The 14,133-nt window shown below is 41.4% G+C and overlaps 1 protein-coding gene across 1 annotated transcript in view; it reads left to right on the plus strand.

Annotated features, from left to right (window-relative positions):
• Nucleotides 1-1,976: 1,976 nt before the first annotated feature.
• WWC1 (WW and C2 domain containing 1) overlaps nt 1,977-14,133 on the plus strand; it is a 39,358-nt gene continuing 27,201 nt past the window's right edge. Inside the window, exons 1-7 of the mRNA XM_010579131.1 lie at nt 1,977-2,083; nt 8,005-8,208; nt 9,933-10,009; nt 10,953-11,032; nt 11,964-12,093; nt 12,641-12,787; nt 13,851-13,924. Of these exons, the coding sequence (XP_010577433.1) occupies nt 8,058-8,208; nt 9,933-10,009; nt 10,953-11,032; nt 11,964-12,093; nt 12,641-12,787; nt 13,851-13,924 (659 nt within the window). The 5' untranslated portion in view covers nt 1,977-2,083; nt 8,005-8,057. The remainder of the gene's footprint in view (nt 2,084-8,004; nt 8,209-9,932; nt 10,010-10,952; nt 11,033-11,963; nt 12,094-12,640; nt 12,788-13,850; nt 13,925-14,133) is intronic.

The following is a 14,133-nucleotide window of genomic DNA, read 5'->3' on the forward strand; positions in this document are numbered from 1 at the left end:
TGAATGTGCTAACCCTAGTGTTTAAGTTAAAATTGCTGACACGTTTGCAACAGCACTTTCATCTGTGTTCTCTCCAGAGAGTTGCTTGTATCTGACCTTGCTCTGCATTTTTACCCTTGTGCACCTTTGACTAGATCAACTCAGAGCAGCACATAGTGGGTACTCGGGCTGAGGAAACAGCTCGATTCATGGGGAAAAATATGGGATAAGGGACAGCAATCAGAAGTATTGAGGTTCTATTTTCTTTTCGGGTAGTCTCTATTTTCTATACAAACGTGCTTTTGGTACACAGTCTAGATTAAGAACAGTAAAAATAAACCTTTCAGTGACACTTTATTGAGAAAGTTTCACAGTTCTACATTGTGAAGCTCTGAGTTCTTTTTTGCACTGCAGAGCTTTAAATTAAATTGAAATTTTCTGAGAAAATAGTGATTCAAGCACTGCTTCAGATGGCAAAGGCAATGTGTTGAAAGTGAAATGCAACAGCAGGTAAGTAGAGATCTTAGTGGCTTACGTAGCTTTTACAGAAATGTTCCCACCTCATTCTTACCATGTACCAGACTTCCAGGTCATGTGTTGGGGGGGAATTATGTTAGTCATTAAATGTTGATTTTATGTTGAACCTCTTACGGTCGGAGGCTTTTTCCTAAAACTCCCCTTTACACTGATGAGTGACTGTAAGATGTTAATATGGGGCTACCAGCTGGTTGTTCAGTGCCTCCAGATGAAGTATGCTCAAGTGTGCTCAGAACTTAATAAAACTCTTTATCGAACTGCCAGCCCTGCTGAATTACCTTTTGGTATGAAAGACTTTCTGCAAACCTGGTCAGTCTTTACAGTGGGTTTGAAACTTGCTCTCTTAACCTCCTTACCTTCCTGTGGCATGCCACTTGTATGTGGCAGAGTTCTGTACGGCTCCGTGGCTGCTTTTTGACCCACTTGCTCTTAGTACGTGCAGCGTAACTGCTAGAGAGGGGCTGTGTTGGTTTACGTTGTGTCCTGTGCTTTCTGCCCAAAGGGCTCTTCTGGTATATCACACTCACAGGTCCCAACATGAAGTCATGGCCCTCCTTCCAGATATGCTACGCGCGGTGTGTTGGGGTTGTGTGATGGCTCTATGGGCCTGTGGCATATTGTGCTTTTGGCAGCTGGGGGTGTGAGATACCTGCAAGCTTAATTCTTCCTGGCTTGTGCCTCCCTGCAGTGATGTGTTTGGTCAGTAGTTTTCTTGGTGCAAGCTGAACCTTGTTAGCTCAGAGTCAAAGGGAGGAAAGGGGCATCATTTCAGTGACTAAAATCTGTGGGGTCACTCAAGCATTGGGTACGCTAAGCTTTGCGTTTAGCCATGCAAGCCTTCAGACTGTTGCTGGATGTGGTCTCTAATAGAAAAACTCATCAGAGCAGTATTGCGGAAATACTTCCTCATTTGGACGGAGTGTGTTACACATTTTCATGATACTGAGAAACTAATCTAGTTTGTCATTAATGAAACGGAACATATTGCAATGCAAATGAGGGGAGTTGCATGACAAGTGGTCCCACAGTCCTCGGCACTTGCTATTGATTGTGCAGTCTTAATTATTCATGCTATGCAAATTGCATTTCTCATCTTGCTCCTTCTTGTCTACATATTTTTGATACAGGACTTGCCTGCAAACAGTCTTGTTCTTTCACTTGAGAGACGAGGATTGTTTCTGGCAAAGTTCTTAATGTTCTTTTGTTGAGCGAGTACTGGCTGAGCCGGGCAAGGCTCCGGAGCTGTGTCAGAATGAATTCATCTTGCTGTAACTTCAGAAGAAGAAAAGGAAGAGTTTGTGGAGTATTATTTGATAAGAACAAAAGCTTTAAAATAGTTTTCAACTTTCTTTGTTTTCTATACTGAAGCCCTTATGGTACTTGTTTTCTGGTCAGTTGTTGGAATAGACATGCGAGAGTGTTCTTTTATTCATCCTAAATATTATTTTGCATTTCAGGTATACTAAACCACTAACCTTTGCAGACTGCATTAGTGATGAATTGCCGTTAGGATGGGAAGAAGCTTATGACCCTCAGGTTGGAGTTTATTACATAGACCACAACACCAGTAAGTGACATGTTATTGTATTTTTGCAGAGTGATTGTTTTGTGCCTGTGTTAAAATATAGTAAACACAAAACCACAAAATCGCTAACAGCATGTTTTAGAGTAGATGAGATCTGCAGCTCATGAAATCAAATCCTGTCCTTCTCCATCATACAAGTTACTTCCCTCTCTAAAACAAGAATTTGAGACCTTTTGGTTTGCAGTCTTCAGCAGTCACGTTCAAGATAATACTATGGACACACCTCTGTAAATTTGGCTCTGCTGAGGAGTCTGACTAGGTAACAATGATCTGGAGTTTGTTCTTAGCCTGGAATTTGTCCTTGTGGCAAGACCATCAGAAACAGTGCAAAGGTCTGGTGTTGATTCCCCTGGCAGGGACAAACTGAATGACTGCATGAGCTCCCTTTGCTGCAGGAATTCACGCTGCCTTTACTGGAGAGGAAACTCTCGAGTAGGCTTGGGATATCCTGAGGGGTGTGCAAGTTGGGAAAGAGTAAAGTTCAGGCTTGTGGCATTTTTATTGTCTATCTTCAAACTAAGCCCCTGCTTACTCTCTTTGTTAGATTGATAGACCAGAAGTGTTAAGCTTTATAAGTTCATTTGAATAAGAAAATACAGAATTTGATATATCGTTACAGACATTGTTAGGAAATGTGGATTGGGTTGTGCTAGAGCAAATCTCCTGAAAAAAGTATTAAACAAAATAAATCAGTGACTTTGGTTCTCTTTAGAGAACAGCTCCAATTGCAGTCCAGGAGTTCACAGCAGAACCATGCCCAGACCCTTTTGGGGGTGCTTGTAACTCATGCAAAAAGAAAAACTTTTAAAAGACAAAACTGCCTTGAAATTGTGGTTTGGTTTGGGGCGGGGGGGGGGGGGGGCTGTTTTTAATCTGCTTCTAGGACTTCAACTGAGAACTTCAGCAATTTTTTTTTTTTTTTTTTTTTTCAGCAAGTTACAAGATCTTTTTTAAATAAAAATGTGAAAGTCTGGGCTGGTTTTTTTTGGTTTTTTTTTTTTTTTTTATTGGCAACCTTTACACCCTTCCCTTTTTCAGAAAAGCCACATTTTCACCTGGCCTGAGACTGCACCTTCCAGGTTTTAGCAATTTCTCTTAGGTAGTAAAAATGGAGAATGAAAAAAGCCCATTCTCAAAAAGCACTAACTGCCCTCTGCAATACAAAGATCAAATGTCTCCAGATGTGAGGGTGACACAAATATTTTCATTTAAAACTTATGTCATCCCAGTATTAGAGTATTTACATATCTTTAAATAGCTTTATCCTAATTATTTTTCTGTGAGGCAGGGGATGTTGAATTTGCTTTTAAAGGAAAGAATAGTGGGAAAGAAAGGGTAGACAAGCCTACAGGATCACACAAAGGAGATCTGCGGGGGAGAGGACTGGACAAACTTCACTTGAGAAGGTGCTAAATTGCAAGATACAAATTGGGGTCTCCTATAGATCTGTAAGGCCATGTCTTGTGTCCATTTCGCTTCCACAAGAAAGTACTCTGGTGAATTAACAGTGAAGTTGCTCTTTAAAGACAGTCTGTATCTTAATGCTTTTTCCAGTCTCACTTGGGTCTGGGTTATTCCTGTGCTGACCTCACTTAAACAAGGAGTAAAAACTGAGTTTAGAAGTCTTGTTAAGACTTCTTTTTACCTCCTTCTGAATGATTTAATGTTTTCATGAATGTGTGCAGCCAGGATGAGAGAAGAGCATGGGCAAGTTCTCCAGAGGAGTCAAAAACGTGGTTGGACTTCTCTTCCCTTCTCTGGTGGTTGGAGGTTTGCTGTATCAGGTGCTGGGATGTAGGAGGTGCCTACCAGGGTGCTCCAGGCCAAGAGCCGCCCAGAGACAGGGACATGCCACCTTCCAGTGACTCTGAAGGGCTTTGCTGTGTTAGGCAGCAGTGTTGGATTAGGAGGTTCCTGCCAATTCAGTTTTACCTCTACAATGCTTTTGGGGAAGCTGTTTGTTCCCTGTCCCTTCCCAGCGAAACATCTGTGGGGCTTGGTGGTTTTTCCCTTGGATCAGTTCCCTCCTCTGGTTTATCAGGCAGTGACATGGACTGTTGCAGTAGATGTAAGCCTCTGCAGGTGCTGTGGGAGCTGGCATTGTCCCCAAAAGAAATAATGTTCAGCCCACCTTCTGAAGTGAACATCAGGGTCACCTCTGACCACAGGAAAAACTTGGCTTATGTAAAATGAGAGGATGTTTCCAAGAACCTTTTCCTTGTCCCCTCTGAACTTTCTCTTCACTTTGAGATGTATTTTTATCTTACTTGTCTTCCTTTCCTATCCACACTGGAGGAAGCCAAGTGCTTGTTGTCACTGTGGCCCATCCTAGCCAAAACTGGGGCATTAACTTACTCTGCTGGCATTTGCCGAAGCAAGGATGGCTAGCTGTGGTCCTGGGGGAACACAGTTCAGGTACAGGAAAATAACCTTGATCTGCAGCCTGCTGTGGGACATGGAAGCTTGTCAGACTTTCTGAGTGTTTCAGCTAGCAGAAAGTACAGCATGTAGGTGGGACAAGCCAAACACGGTCTTAGTTGTACATTTGAGTTGGCCCCAAGGTGAATGTGCAAAGATCTGGTTGCAGGTCTGGAGCAGTTACCCCTGGTCTGTGACACTCAAAAGCACCACAGGCTTCAAGGGCATGCAGAGAAGGCTTCAAACCATGCTGACATCTGCTTAATAGCAGTTGCTCTTAAAAAGTTTCACTTCTATGGGATGCCAGGGGCTACAAGGTTTGACCTAGAATTTCAATTAAAAGGTTAAAAAGAAGAGAAACAAAATCATGACCCTATTTCTTGTGCCAGCTGTAATCCAAATCATGATAAAGCAAACCATATCCACTTACCTTCAGCTAATCAAGAGCTCATCTTTGTGGTTTATGCTGAAGTATCCTCTGGAGAGTGTCCAAAACCTTCTTCCTCTCCAAGGTCTCTTGCAGATTCCCTGTGCAGGAAGGAACCATCATCAGAGGGTGTGAAGGGGATGGAGGCAGGTTGGTTCTTGCTGCACCCTTGAAGTATTTGAGACTAATTATCAGAAACAAGCCCAAGGACAGACCTAAATTAAATCTAAAGCCAGGAGCCATTAAAAAAAGTGAGATGGAGAACACTTCTAACCTTCTTTCTGAGGCAAAATAAATACAATTAAATTGAATTGAGTACTGCGAATATTCCTAATACAGTATTAATGCATAGCCCTGGGTGTCTCTTTCTGGGAGAACTTCTTTGGAATTTGATTTGCACAAAGAAATGATGATTTTCTTGCCAGATGCTGATGCAAGCATAGTAAGACAACATTCTTCAAACATGAAACAATCAGATTTATTTATGACAAGCTCAACATTAAATTAAGAATTCACAAGACAACAAATAATGTAATAGCCTGCATTTCTATAGTCCTTTCATCTGACTTTTGAACGTATTTTGCATTTCTCAGTAGCTTGGGGCAGATCGAGAGCCCTTGGCCAACATTTTCATAGATTGTTATTACGTGTTTGAAAATGAAAGCTCAAAGCTGCAATCAAGGGGATACAGTTAGCGCTGTGATTACTGAAAAGGTTGAGGTGAATATTTAGAAAAATGGGAACAAAGCAGTGCCAGTACTTACGTGCGTTGTCCATGAGCTGACTGCCAACCGTTGACTTTGTCAGGTGGCGTGTGTGCCTGGGGCAGTGTCAGTGTTTCACCACCTAACAGAGATGTTTAGGATTGTAGATTTTTATAGTCTTCCTCGTGGTTGCTTATAATGGAGGGATTTCCCTGCAGCAGCTTCCACCATGCTTCTTGTGATTATAGGAAGAATGGGCTGCTAGTTTAAGGGAAAATTGGAACTAACCAAGCTTGAAGAAGCCATAGGTACAGGTAGACTTATGACCCAGTGTCCTGAATTAGACTTCAAGAGTCATGGCTACTTTGCCAACGTACTCACTAAGCTTGAAATTAGGAGTCCTGAGTCATGGTTGCTGGTGCTTGTTCATACAGTCTCATCCAGGGAAGCTGCATGTCTGGGAATAGTGGGGGCAGCTCTCTGGGTAACTTGCAGCAGACTTTCCCCTTCTGGTTTAACTATGGAGTAAAGGGAGTTACTCCATCTGGGTGTGGGTGATGGTTATCTGGGAAATGGGATTTGTGGGCAAGAATAGAGACAGCAGCCTGAGGTTTTCAGACTCTTACAGTTGATACGCTGCTGTGTCTTCCTGGCTTTTCTTTTCCTCCCTCTAAGAGAGGCCATAGTGCTGTCTGGGAGGGCACCAGCACCTACAGTTGGCACAAGTACCTGCTTTTTCCTCAAGTTATTCTGGGGCAGTTTTTCAGGTCCAGGCTTAGCTTTAATTTTACATCAGCTGAAACGCTGCTTCTGCTAGCAGGACCTATAAAGGACTTTTTGTTGAAATGCTTCTACAAACTATACTTAGTGTCTTAAACTTAAGACACCTATACTGTCTTAAAAGTGGTGGGGGTAATCATCTTTTGCAGCTTCTCTTAAGTTTTGCTATGTAACTTGAAATGCCATGTGTTCTTTCGAGTCTTGAGATACTGTTAAAACAAGTTATTGCTGGAATATCCTGTTAATTTTCTCCTCAGCATGATCATGGACAGCTTGTGAAAATGGTTGAGTGTCTATCCCTTGGGTAAAATCCTTTATTTCTAATTCTGCTCCTAGGATTATTGTCAAACTGTTCTCTTCCCTACATCTTGTGTATTGTGGTGTTAGTCTTATGCCTGACTTGCTTAAGAGCTGCTCATACCTTCCACTGTGGCAGCTTTTACTAAATATTTAAAGAGGCTCTTAAGATATGCAGATTAGAGTCCTACTGATAGTTTCAAGCAGCTTCTTTTTATTAATTATTCATTATGTGGTAACTAGGCATCCTTATTCAAGCACGGTAGTTTAGACAGTTTAGAGCACTTAGTTAACTGACTATTGGAACCTGTTCCAAGCAAGAACATATAATAGCCTTGAAAGAGAAATGAAAAATATTTTGGACGCTTCTTCACAAAACCAAGACAAATACTGACAATAAATTTGCCTAATTAGTATTAGGACTAGCTGCGTGTCTGTGACCTTGTGCCTTTTTCATGGTTAGAAACCTGAAAAGCAATGTATTGGTTGTGTTGGGGTGATGGAGATGGAAGTGGTGTAGCTGTTCATGACTGCGTTGCCTATGTTACCAAAAAATATTTTTCTTAAACTCCGCCTCCTGTATTCTGCAGTGATTTACTGCTGTGCCTGCTTTCAGTGAAGGGAATGTTTACTCCCCTTCTGAGATGCTGTTTATATAACGTCATTTGAGATACTTTCATGAATACATTCTGTGATTTAATGAGTCTTTATTTTTACTTACCTATGCAATCTGAGTGAGAAGGTTTTCCTTCCCCTTTTCAATAAAAGCCACTTGGCAGCCAAAGAGGACGGGCAGAGTTGTAATTGCTTGCATGTTGTCAGATGCAGTGTAATGCAGTCATGTGGCAATAATTTCTGAAAGTTTTTTTTATCAGTGAAATAGTAGAGGTATTTTATTAGTAATGTTATACAGCAGTTGCAATAAAGATAAGCCTAACAGTCGATGTCAGTATCTTAGAGCTTGTGTGTGCATATGCTTGCATGGATGTTGTAAGAGGCAGAACCAGAACGGCTTCAGCAGCAGAGGATTTGGAGTGTTGTACAATGATTTCGTCATGAATTGTTCTATACAGTGATTCAGCGTGGCAGAGCACATTGGAGTTCATTGTGGATCAACGGTCACATCCTAAGGAAAAAGGAAAATGTCCCTATTTCACTTTTTTATTATGGGATGGGGCAAGGGGCTATTTTAAAATATTGCCATAAATGATGGAGCTTCTCCAGGCAGCAGTACCAACCTGCATTCCATTGACCTTGTCTCCTGTTTTCTCTCGAAGAAACTACACAGATAGAAGACCCTCGTGTGCAATGGCGGCGAGAGCAGGAGCATATGCTGAAAGACTATCTTGTCCTGGCCCAGGAGGCGATTGCTGCACAGAAGGAGATCTATCAAGTGAAACAGCAGAGGCTTGAATTGGCCCAGCAAGAATATCGACAGCTGCATGATGTTTGGGAGCACAAACTGGGCTCTCAGACCAGCTGTGAGTAGTTAGTGAACTCTTACCCAGTGACTGTCTCAGTCATGAACCCACTAGGACAGGAAAATGCTTGAAGCTGATCCTCTGCTTCCATCCATAACGCTGGGATGTGTTATGCCCTGTCAGTCTCCATGTTTGCTCGGTTTGTCTCAAAAGCAATAGCTGCTTAGCACCTGTTTGGTAAAGGATAATTGTTATGAATCTATCACGGTTGGCTCCGTCACTGGAGTCAGTGTGCAGATTTTCAGCATGGGCTTCAACAAATGTGAAAAAATGTGGTGGTTGGCTCAATGTGAAAAAATGAAGTTATGTGGTATTTTCCTTGATTTCCGTGTCCAAAGTATAGAAACAAGGCAAGAAGGCTCATCTCAGGTAGCATTCCCAGGCCTTTTTGGAGTTTAACATCCTAGGTAGTTGAGTGACTGTCTCAGGGAACTAAGGGTCTGTATTTTATGCCATGCAAAAGCTAAGATTGGTGGATTATCTGTCTGCATATGAAGAACATTGTTTTGTGCTCCGTATTCGTTGTCACACACTAAACACTGATACTTGTTGCTTCAAGAGTTGGTACAGAAATGTTTGTAGAAGACCAAATTTCCTCCTTACTGTTACTAGTTACTGTAAAATGTCCAGAGGAGGATTTATTTCCTGCAAGTCTTCCAGAATTTTTTTTTTACAGTCCTTAGTGTTGCAGACTTTTTACGTTCTTGCTAGCTGCAACAGTGGACCGAACTCCCCCTGCTTTACTCTTGCTGAGTTATGTCTTATGGTGGTGAATTCCACTGGCTAATCCTGTGCCTGATGTTAAAGAGTTTTTCAGTAGTTTTCTGTCAACTGAAGCATTCTTACTTGACTAGGGTCTTGTCCATCATCTCTGAAGTACAGTTTTTGGTCTTTTCTTAAGAGCACTCTACTTAAGTACTGGTATACCAGAGCAGTACACTAAGAATGTTGTGAACATGAATTACATTGGTGTGATGAGATCTGTCTTTAAAAATACAAGCAAACAGAAAGAACTGGAAATGCTTTCCCATGTTTTATAGGGCATAAACTGATGGCTGCAAGGATCAAAATATCTCCCTTGCCTACAGCTACCTCTAACAACATTGTACATTGGGGAGCTTCTGTACCTTCTGAAGCAGAAAGGTTTAACCACTGCTGAGAAGAGAACTCTCCTCTTAATGGGACGTTGATTTAATCTGGTGTGACACATTGTATGAGTGGTCGTGTCCTCGAGGCTGTGAGAAGGCTTGCATCGCATTTTTCAGTTTCTTCTCATTCTTTGCTTTTCTTTGTTTTTAAACATTCAGTGGATTGTTTACTCAATGAGAAAATCTAAAAAAAAATAAAGTAAACCTTTATGCAATGCCTGTCCCTTCAGTTCTGTTAAATGCCTTTGGAAATGCAGGAAGCCACACTTGAATGGAGTGAACGTGTTTGGGAGTCTGAGTTAAGTGTGTTAACCTGGAACAAATCAAGACTTTGGAGATGCAGGACATGCTCTGGCCTCTTTAGTATACACTTTTTGTGGCGTACTTGACTGCACTATTGCCTTTCCTTGCCTTTGAAGTGTGAGAAGAGATCTGGAAAATGGGTAAAAGGCTTACACCAGCAATGTGTGGTGATCTGGGTGTGCAGGAGTGGTGGGAGGTCTTGATTTGTGGTGGGGCTGGTGGAAGAGTAGGGAGGAAGGTAGAACTGCTAAACTGGGTGTTGTATTGTTCTAGTGCTCTCTGGCTCATCGTCAAGTTCCAAGTATGACCCGGAGATCCTCAAAGCAGAGATTGCTACTACAAAATCCAGGGTAAGTAGTACGAACGGACCTTTGCTTGCCACGAGTAATCTTCAGATATTTCCAAACCTCGTGGCAAATACTAAAAGGAAATGCCAAAGCAGTTGAAAGAGCTAATGTTGCCATTCTTAATCTAGGAGATAATTTATCAGAATTCTCAAACGTTGCCGTCTTAAGAGTTTGAAACACTTGTTTTTTTTTCCCCTTAGACTTTAGACTTCCTTGGAAGCTGGCAGTACATACTGCTGTACAGATACGCTGTGGGGTATTTAGCTGCGTGCTGGCTCTTCGGTGTGCTGCAGTGCTGGAGAGCTGTGAGTTCTCTCCAGAGACTGGCAGCTGTTTTGTCCTGGGCTTAGTGCGGGTTGTTAGCAGCGGCAGTGTGTGCTCTCATGCAGAGCTCAGTTTGGGAAGAAGAAAGGACTAAAGTAAAGTAGGTCAGTCTAGCCTCTGTGGAGGAATATAAAACAGCAAGCTGTAGGGTCAGTGGGTTTATAATATGTATTATCATCCTGCTGTGTTACTCATGCAGCGGGGCCTTTTAGTTTGGTGTATTGGAGGATGGCTTCTATCGCTGCAGTGTAACTCCTGTCCTAATGCTTAATGTTTTTTTTTAATGATTGGGAAGGTTTTAAACATTTCTGAGTAAAATCAACATGTGTTTCGTTCCTGCCTCTCTTAATTTTTTCTTAGCTTTTCTGCTTATGAGGTTAGAACTTCCCTTGAACCCCTTATTACGTGGTGTAATACCCGAGTACTGGATAAAGCCCTAGCCAATGATAGTGTCCTGATAAGGATGCAGTCAGGGCTGTTAGCTGCTGTTGAGATGAACTGATTATCTGGAAACTTTGTTTAGAGTACTATCTACCCTGAGTAAGTTTTGAATTGAATGGGTAGTGCTGTACCTAAATATTCATATAAAATATCATTTTAAAAATGTGACACCTTGCTGCAGGTTAATAAACTCAAGAGAGAAGTAGCTCACATGAAGCAAGAGCTCCAGTACAAAGAGCATGGATTTCAAACACTGAAGAAGTAAGTTTGTTCTCAAGGTCTTATTTTCAGTGTAGAACATCTTTGGCTTGTAATACATTCCCCTCTACATTTATAAATAGCTGCCTAAATAACTTAAGCTGAAATATGTTGCTGCTGATATCTTTAGGCATATGCAACTGAAAGCGGTACACAGCCGTGAGGGTAGTTCTCTCAAATCAATGCCTGTATGTGATTGACCACATCAGAACTGACTTCATGGTAAAAAGATTTTGAACCAGGATCTCATCAGTTAAATGGCATTCTGTTTTACTCAGTGTTGTTCAATACGGGTGACACAGTACAGCCTATTGTCTTAATTATAAGAGCCATTGGTTTAGGGCACTGAAGAAAAATTTGGGGTGGAGTGGAAGGGGAGGAAAAGTTTCAGGTACTTACCTTTGTATGACTAGATATCTGACATGTTTTAAATAATGTCCCTGGTTAATATCTTATTTATTATAAATGTCAGCTGCAGTAGAATTCCTTTGAGAAAAGGGGAGGATGAAACAGCTTGTAATTAGGTTGTGCAAGCAAATACATCCATGCATGTCAGATCTGTGGCTGGTTTTCAGAATCATGACTGAAAATAAGGTAGTTTTCATAGATGGCTAAGTTGATCCTCTCTAGGTTAGAAGCAAGCAGCAATCTGCCCAAACATACTGTTTTGGGGGTTTTGTGTACATCTTTGTCGTCCCTAAGGAGTCAAAGAGATGATATAGCTAAAATCAGAGTTCTGAAGCTTAATGTATTTCTGAGTGGAGTAACTTAGGTGGTGATGAGTGGGGTTCTTTGTTCCTTCTGTTATCTTTGTTATACTTCAGAGTGTGTTCTTCTTAAAAATTGATGTTGAGATGCATGCATCTAGGATGATTAAATTAACTGGACTTTATAAAGTATTAGCTTACTGTATTTTTTTTAATTTTCCATGCAGAATTGACATGAAAATGTCTGATACTCAAGGTGGCTACAAACTTGATGAGGCACAAGCCATTTTAAGTGAAATGAAAGCTCTCAAGAAGGCCATCACATCAGGGGAGAAGGAAAAACAAGACCTCATTCAGGTATTGAAACAGGATGACTTTATAGTATTTTGTGTCGCCATTGCTATCAGATTGAATTTCTGAGAAGTCATTTAAGTATTTTGTATTTCAGATATGTAATCGAGATTTTTATTAGCATAAATTGGTTCTGTATTGTGGTTGGACTGCAGCCTTTTTGTTCTTCGGATCCTTGAAATAAGAAGTATAAAATATAGCAACTAAGAGTAGTAAGCACTTGCTTAGAGATGGGTGTTTGTCTCAGGGTTTATTGGTCAAGAATGAACCAGTGTGACTGTACTGCTGTCAAAGACCAGACCTGGAGAAGCCACAAAAACACTGTGGCCCCCTTGGTCTGCCACCTCCAGTGAGAGCCTGTCTGTAATGCCTGTGGGCTGCTTTCTGCTGTGGGAGGTGCAGTCCAGTCATGCCTGACCTCATGTTTGCAGAGTCTGAGTGCATGCAGTAAACATGGTCAGATCTTTATCATGTAGTTTAGGCTGAAGCTATGGAGCTGCTTGAGGTAGCTTGAGCAGAAGGGAGCTCACCTCATGACTTCTTATGGTTTTAGAGCTTAGCCAGGTTAAAAGACAGCTTTGTGAATGACAGAGGATCCCAGTCGGACCTGTGGGCCAGCAGCGTGTCTGTGGAAAGCTCCAGCCCTTTGTTGCCCCGGCAGTACCTGGATGTCAGCTCCCAGACGGATGTTTCAGGAAATGTGAGTAATGCATGAGAAACCAAGTGCATGTGGAGACATTCCTCTGAACTATGTGTAGTGCTGCCTTAGTACGAGTTTCTGAGCGTGGGCAAGTATCTATGAAATGATACCTTCTCCTGGTTTAAACTTCAGCGTGACCTTCATTTTTGTGTGCAGTGTTAATGTATCTCTAAAGGCAAGCTGCTGTTTCCCTACCCTGTCTCTATTAGAACAACCCAGGTGGGAATAAAAGGGAAGGAAGTTTTATTTTGCCTGTAGGTGTAGCTTCTTGTGATACAAATATTCCCTTAGCTCTTTATAGCAGTGATATGCTACTAGACAAGAAACGTTCAGCAGCTACGTGTGGGCTAAGCTCTAATGAAGACTCTTCCCTTAAGAGTACATTTGGCTTTTAGTGTGTTATGAGTGAGAATGATAGCATATGTGGAGATATTTTGATGCCATCAAACATGTGTAGTACTCATAAACCTTCAGTCCCACTTGTGCAACAAGATCATAACCGTCAGGTTGGTGCCAGCCTCAGCAAGGACTCAATCAGCACTATGGGTACATAGTATGTCTCACAGGACATCATAGAAGCCTCTCCTGTGAACCTTTACTTAAACATTTGCAGCCACTTTCAGTCACGGCCACACATGTGACTAAAGATCTGCAGATTTGGGCATGATGGAATGTCCCTTGTCGTTAAGACTTTACAGCCAAAGCAAGATGTCATCCAACACAAAATGCAACACAGCACTTGAATGCTGTTTGCAATCTTTAAGAAAGTTTACAAAGCTGTTTGTGTGTGCATGAAAATAGAAGCCTAAGATAGATGTGGTAGATTTTCTTTTTCTGACAAACTAGGCCACAAAGAGCCTCTGAATCTTGTGGGTTTTTAAGTATTTGAAGAAATTGTGAAAAATTTAATCAAAAGCAATATTTTCCTATTCTGTGATTGGTTTAACTAGTAAATGAGTTTAACTAGTAAATGAGTAAATAACTTGTAACATCATCAATTTCAATAGGGAATATCAAAAGAGAAGTGGTTACAAAGTTGCTGATTTTATATTTTGTGTCTCAGTTTATTACCAGCAGCAATAACCAGTTGGCTGAGAAAGTGAGATTACGCCTTCAATATGAAGAAGCAAAGAGAAGGTAATTCTTTGGACCATTGTACCTTTTGGCTGTCACACAGCTTATTCTGAAGATACGTTTCGCTAGAAAAGGTGCCACTCGGATTGAAACCCGGTGTTACTGCTAAATAAACGTGGCAATTTTTGAGCCAGTGAGGCAATAGGGTTTCTGGGCCAATGTTATCATTCAAGAAATAAATAACCATCCTAGAAATTACGAAGGAGTGACTA

Source organism: Haliaeetus leucocephalus, unplaced genomic scaffold (assembly GCF_000737465.1).
Source record: "Haliaeetus leucocephalus isolate CR32 unplaced genomic scaffold, Haliaeetus_leucocephalus-4.0 Scaffold656, whole genome shotgun sequence".
Taxonomy (NCBI): Eukaryota; Metazoa; Chordata; class Aves; order Accipitriformes; family Accipitridae; genus Haliaeetus; species Haliaeetus leucocephalus.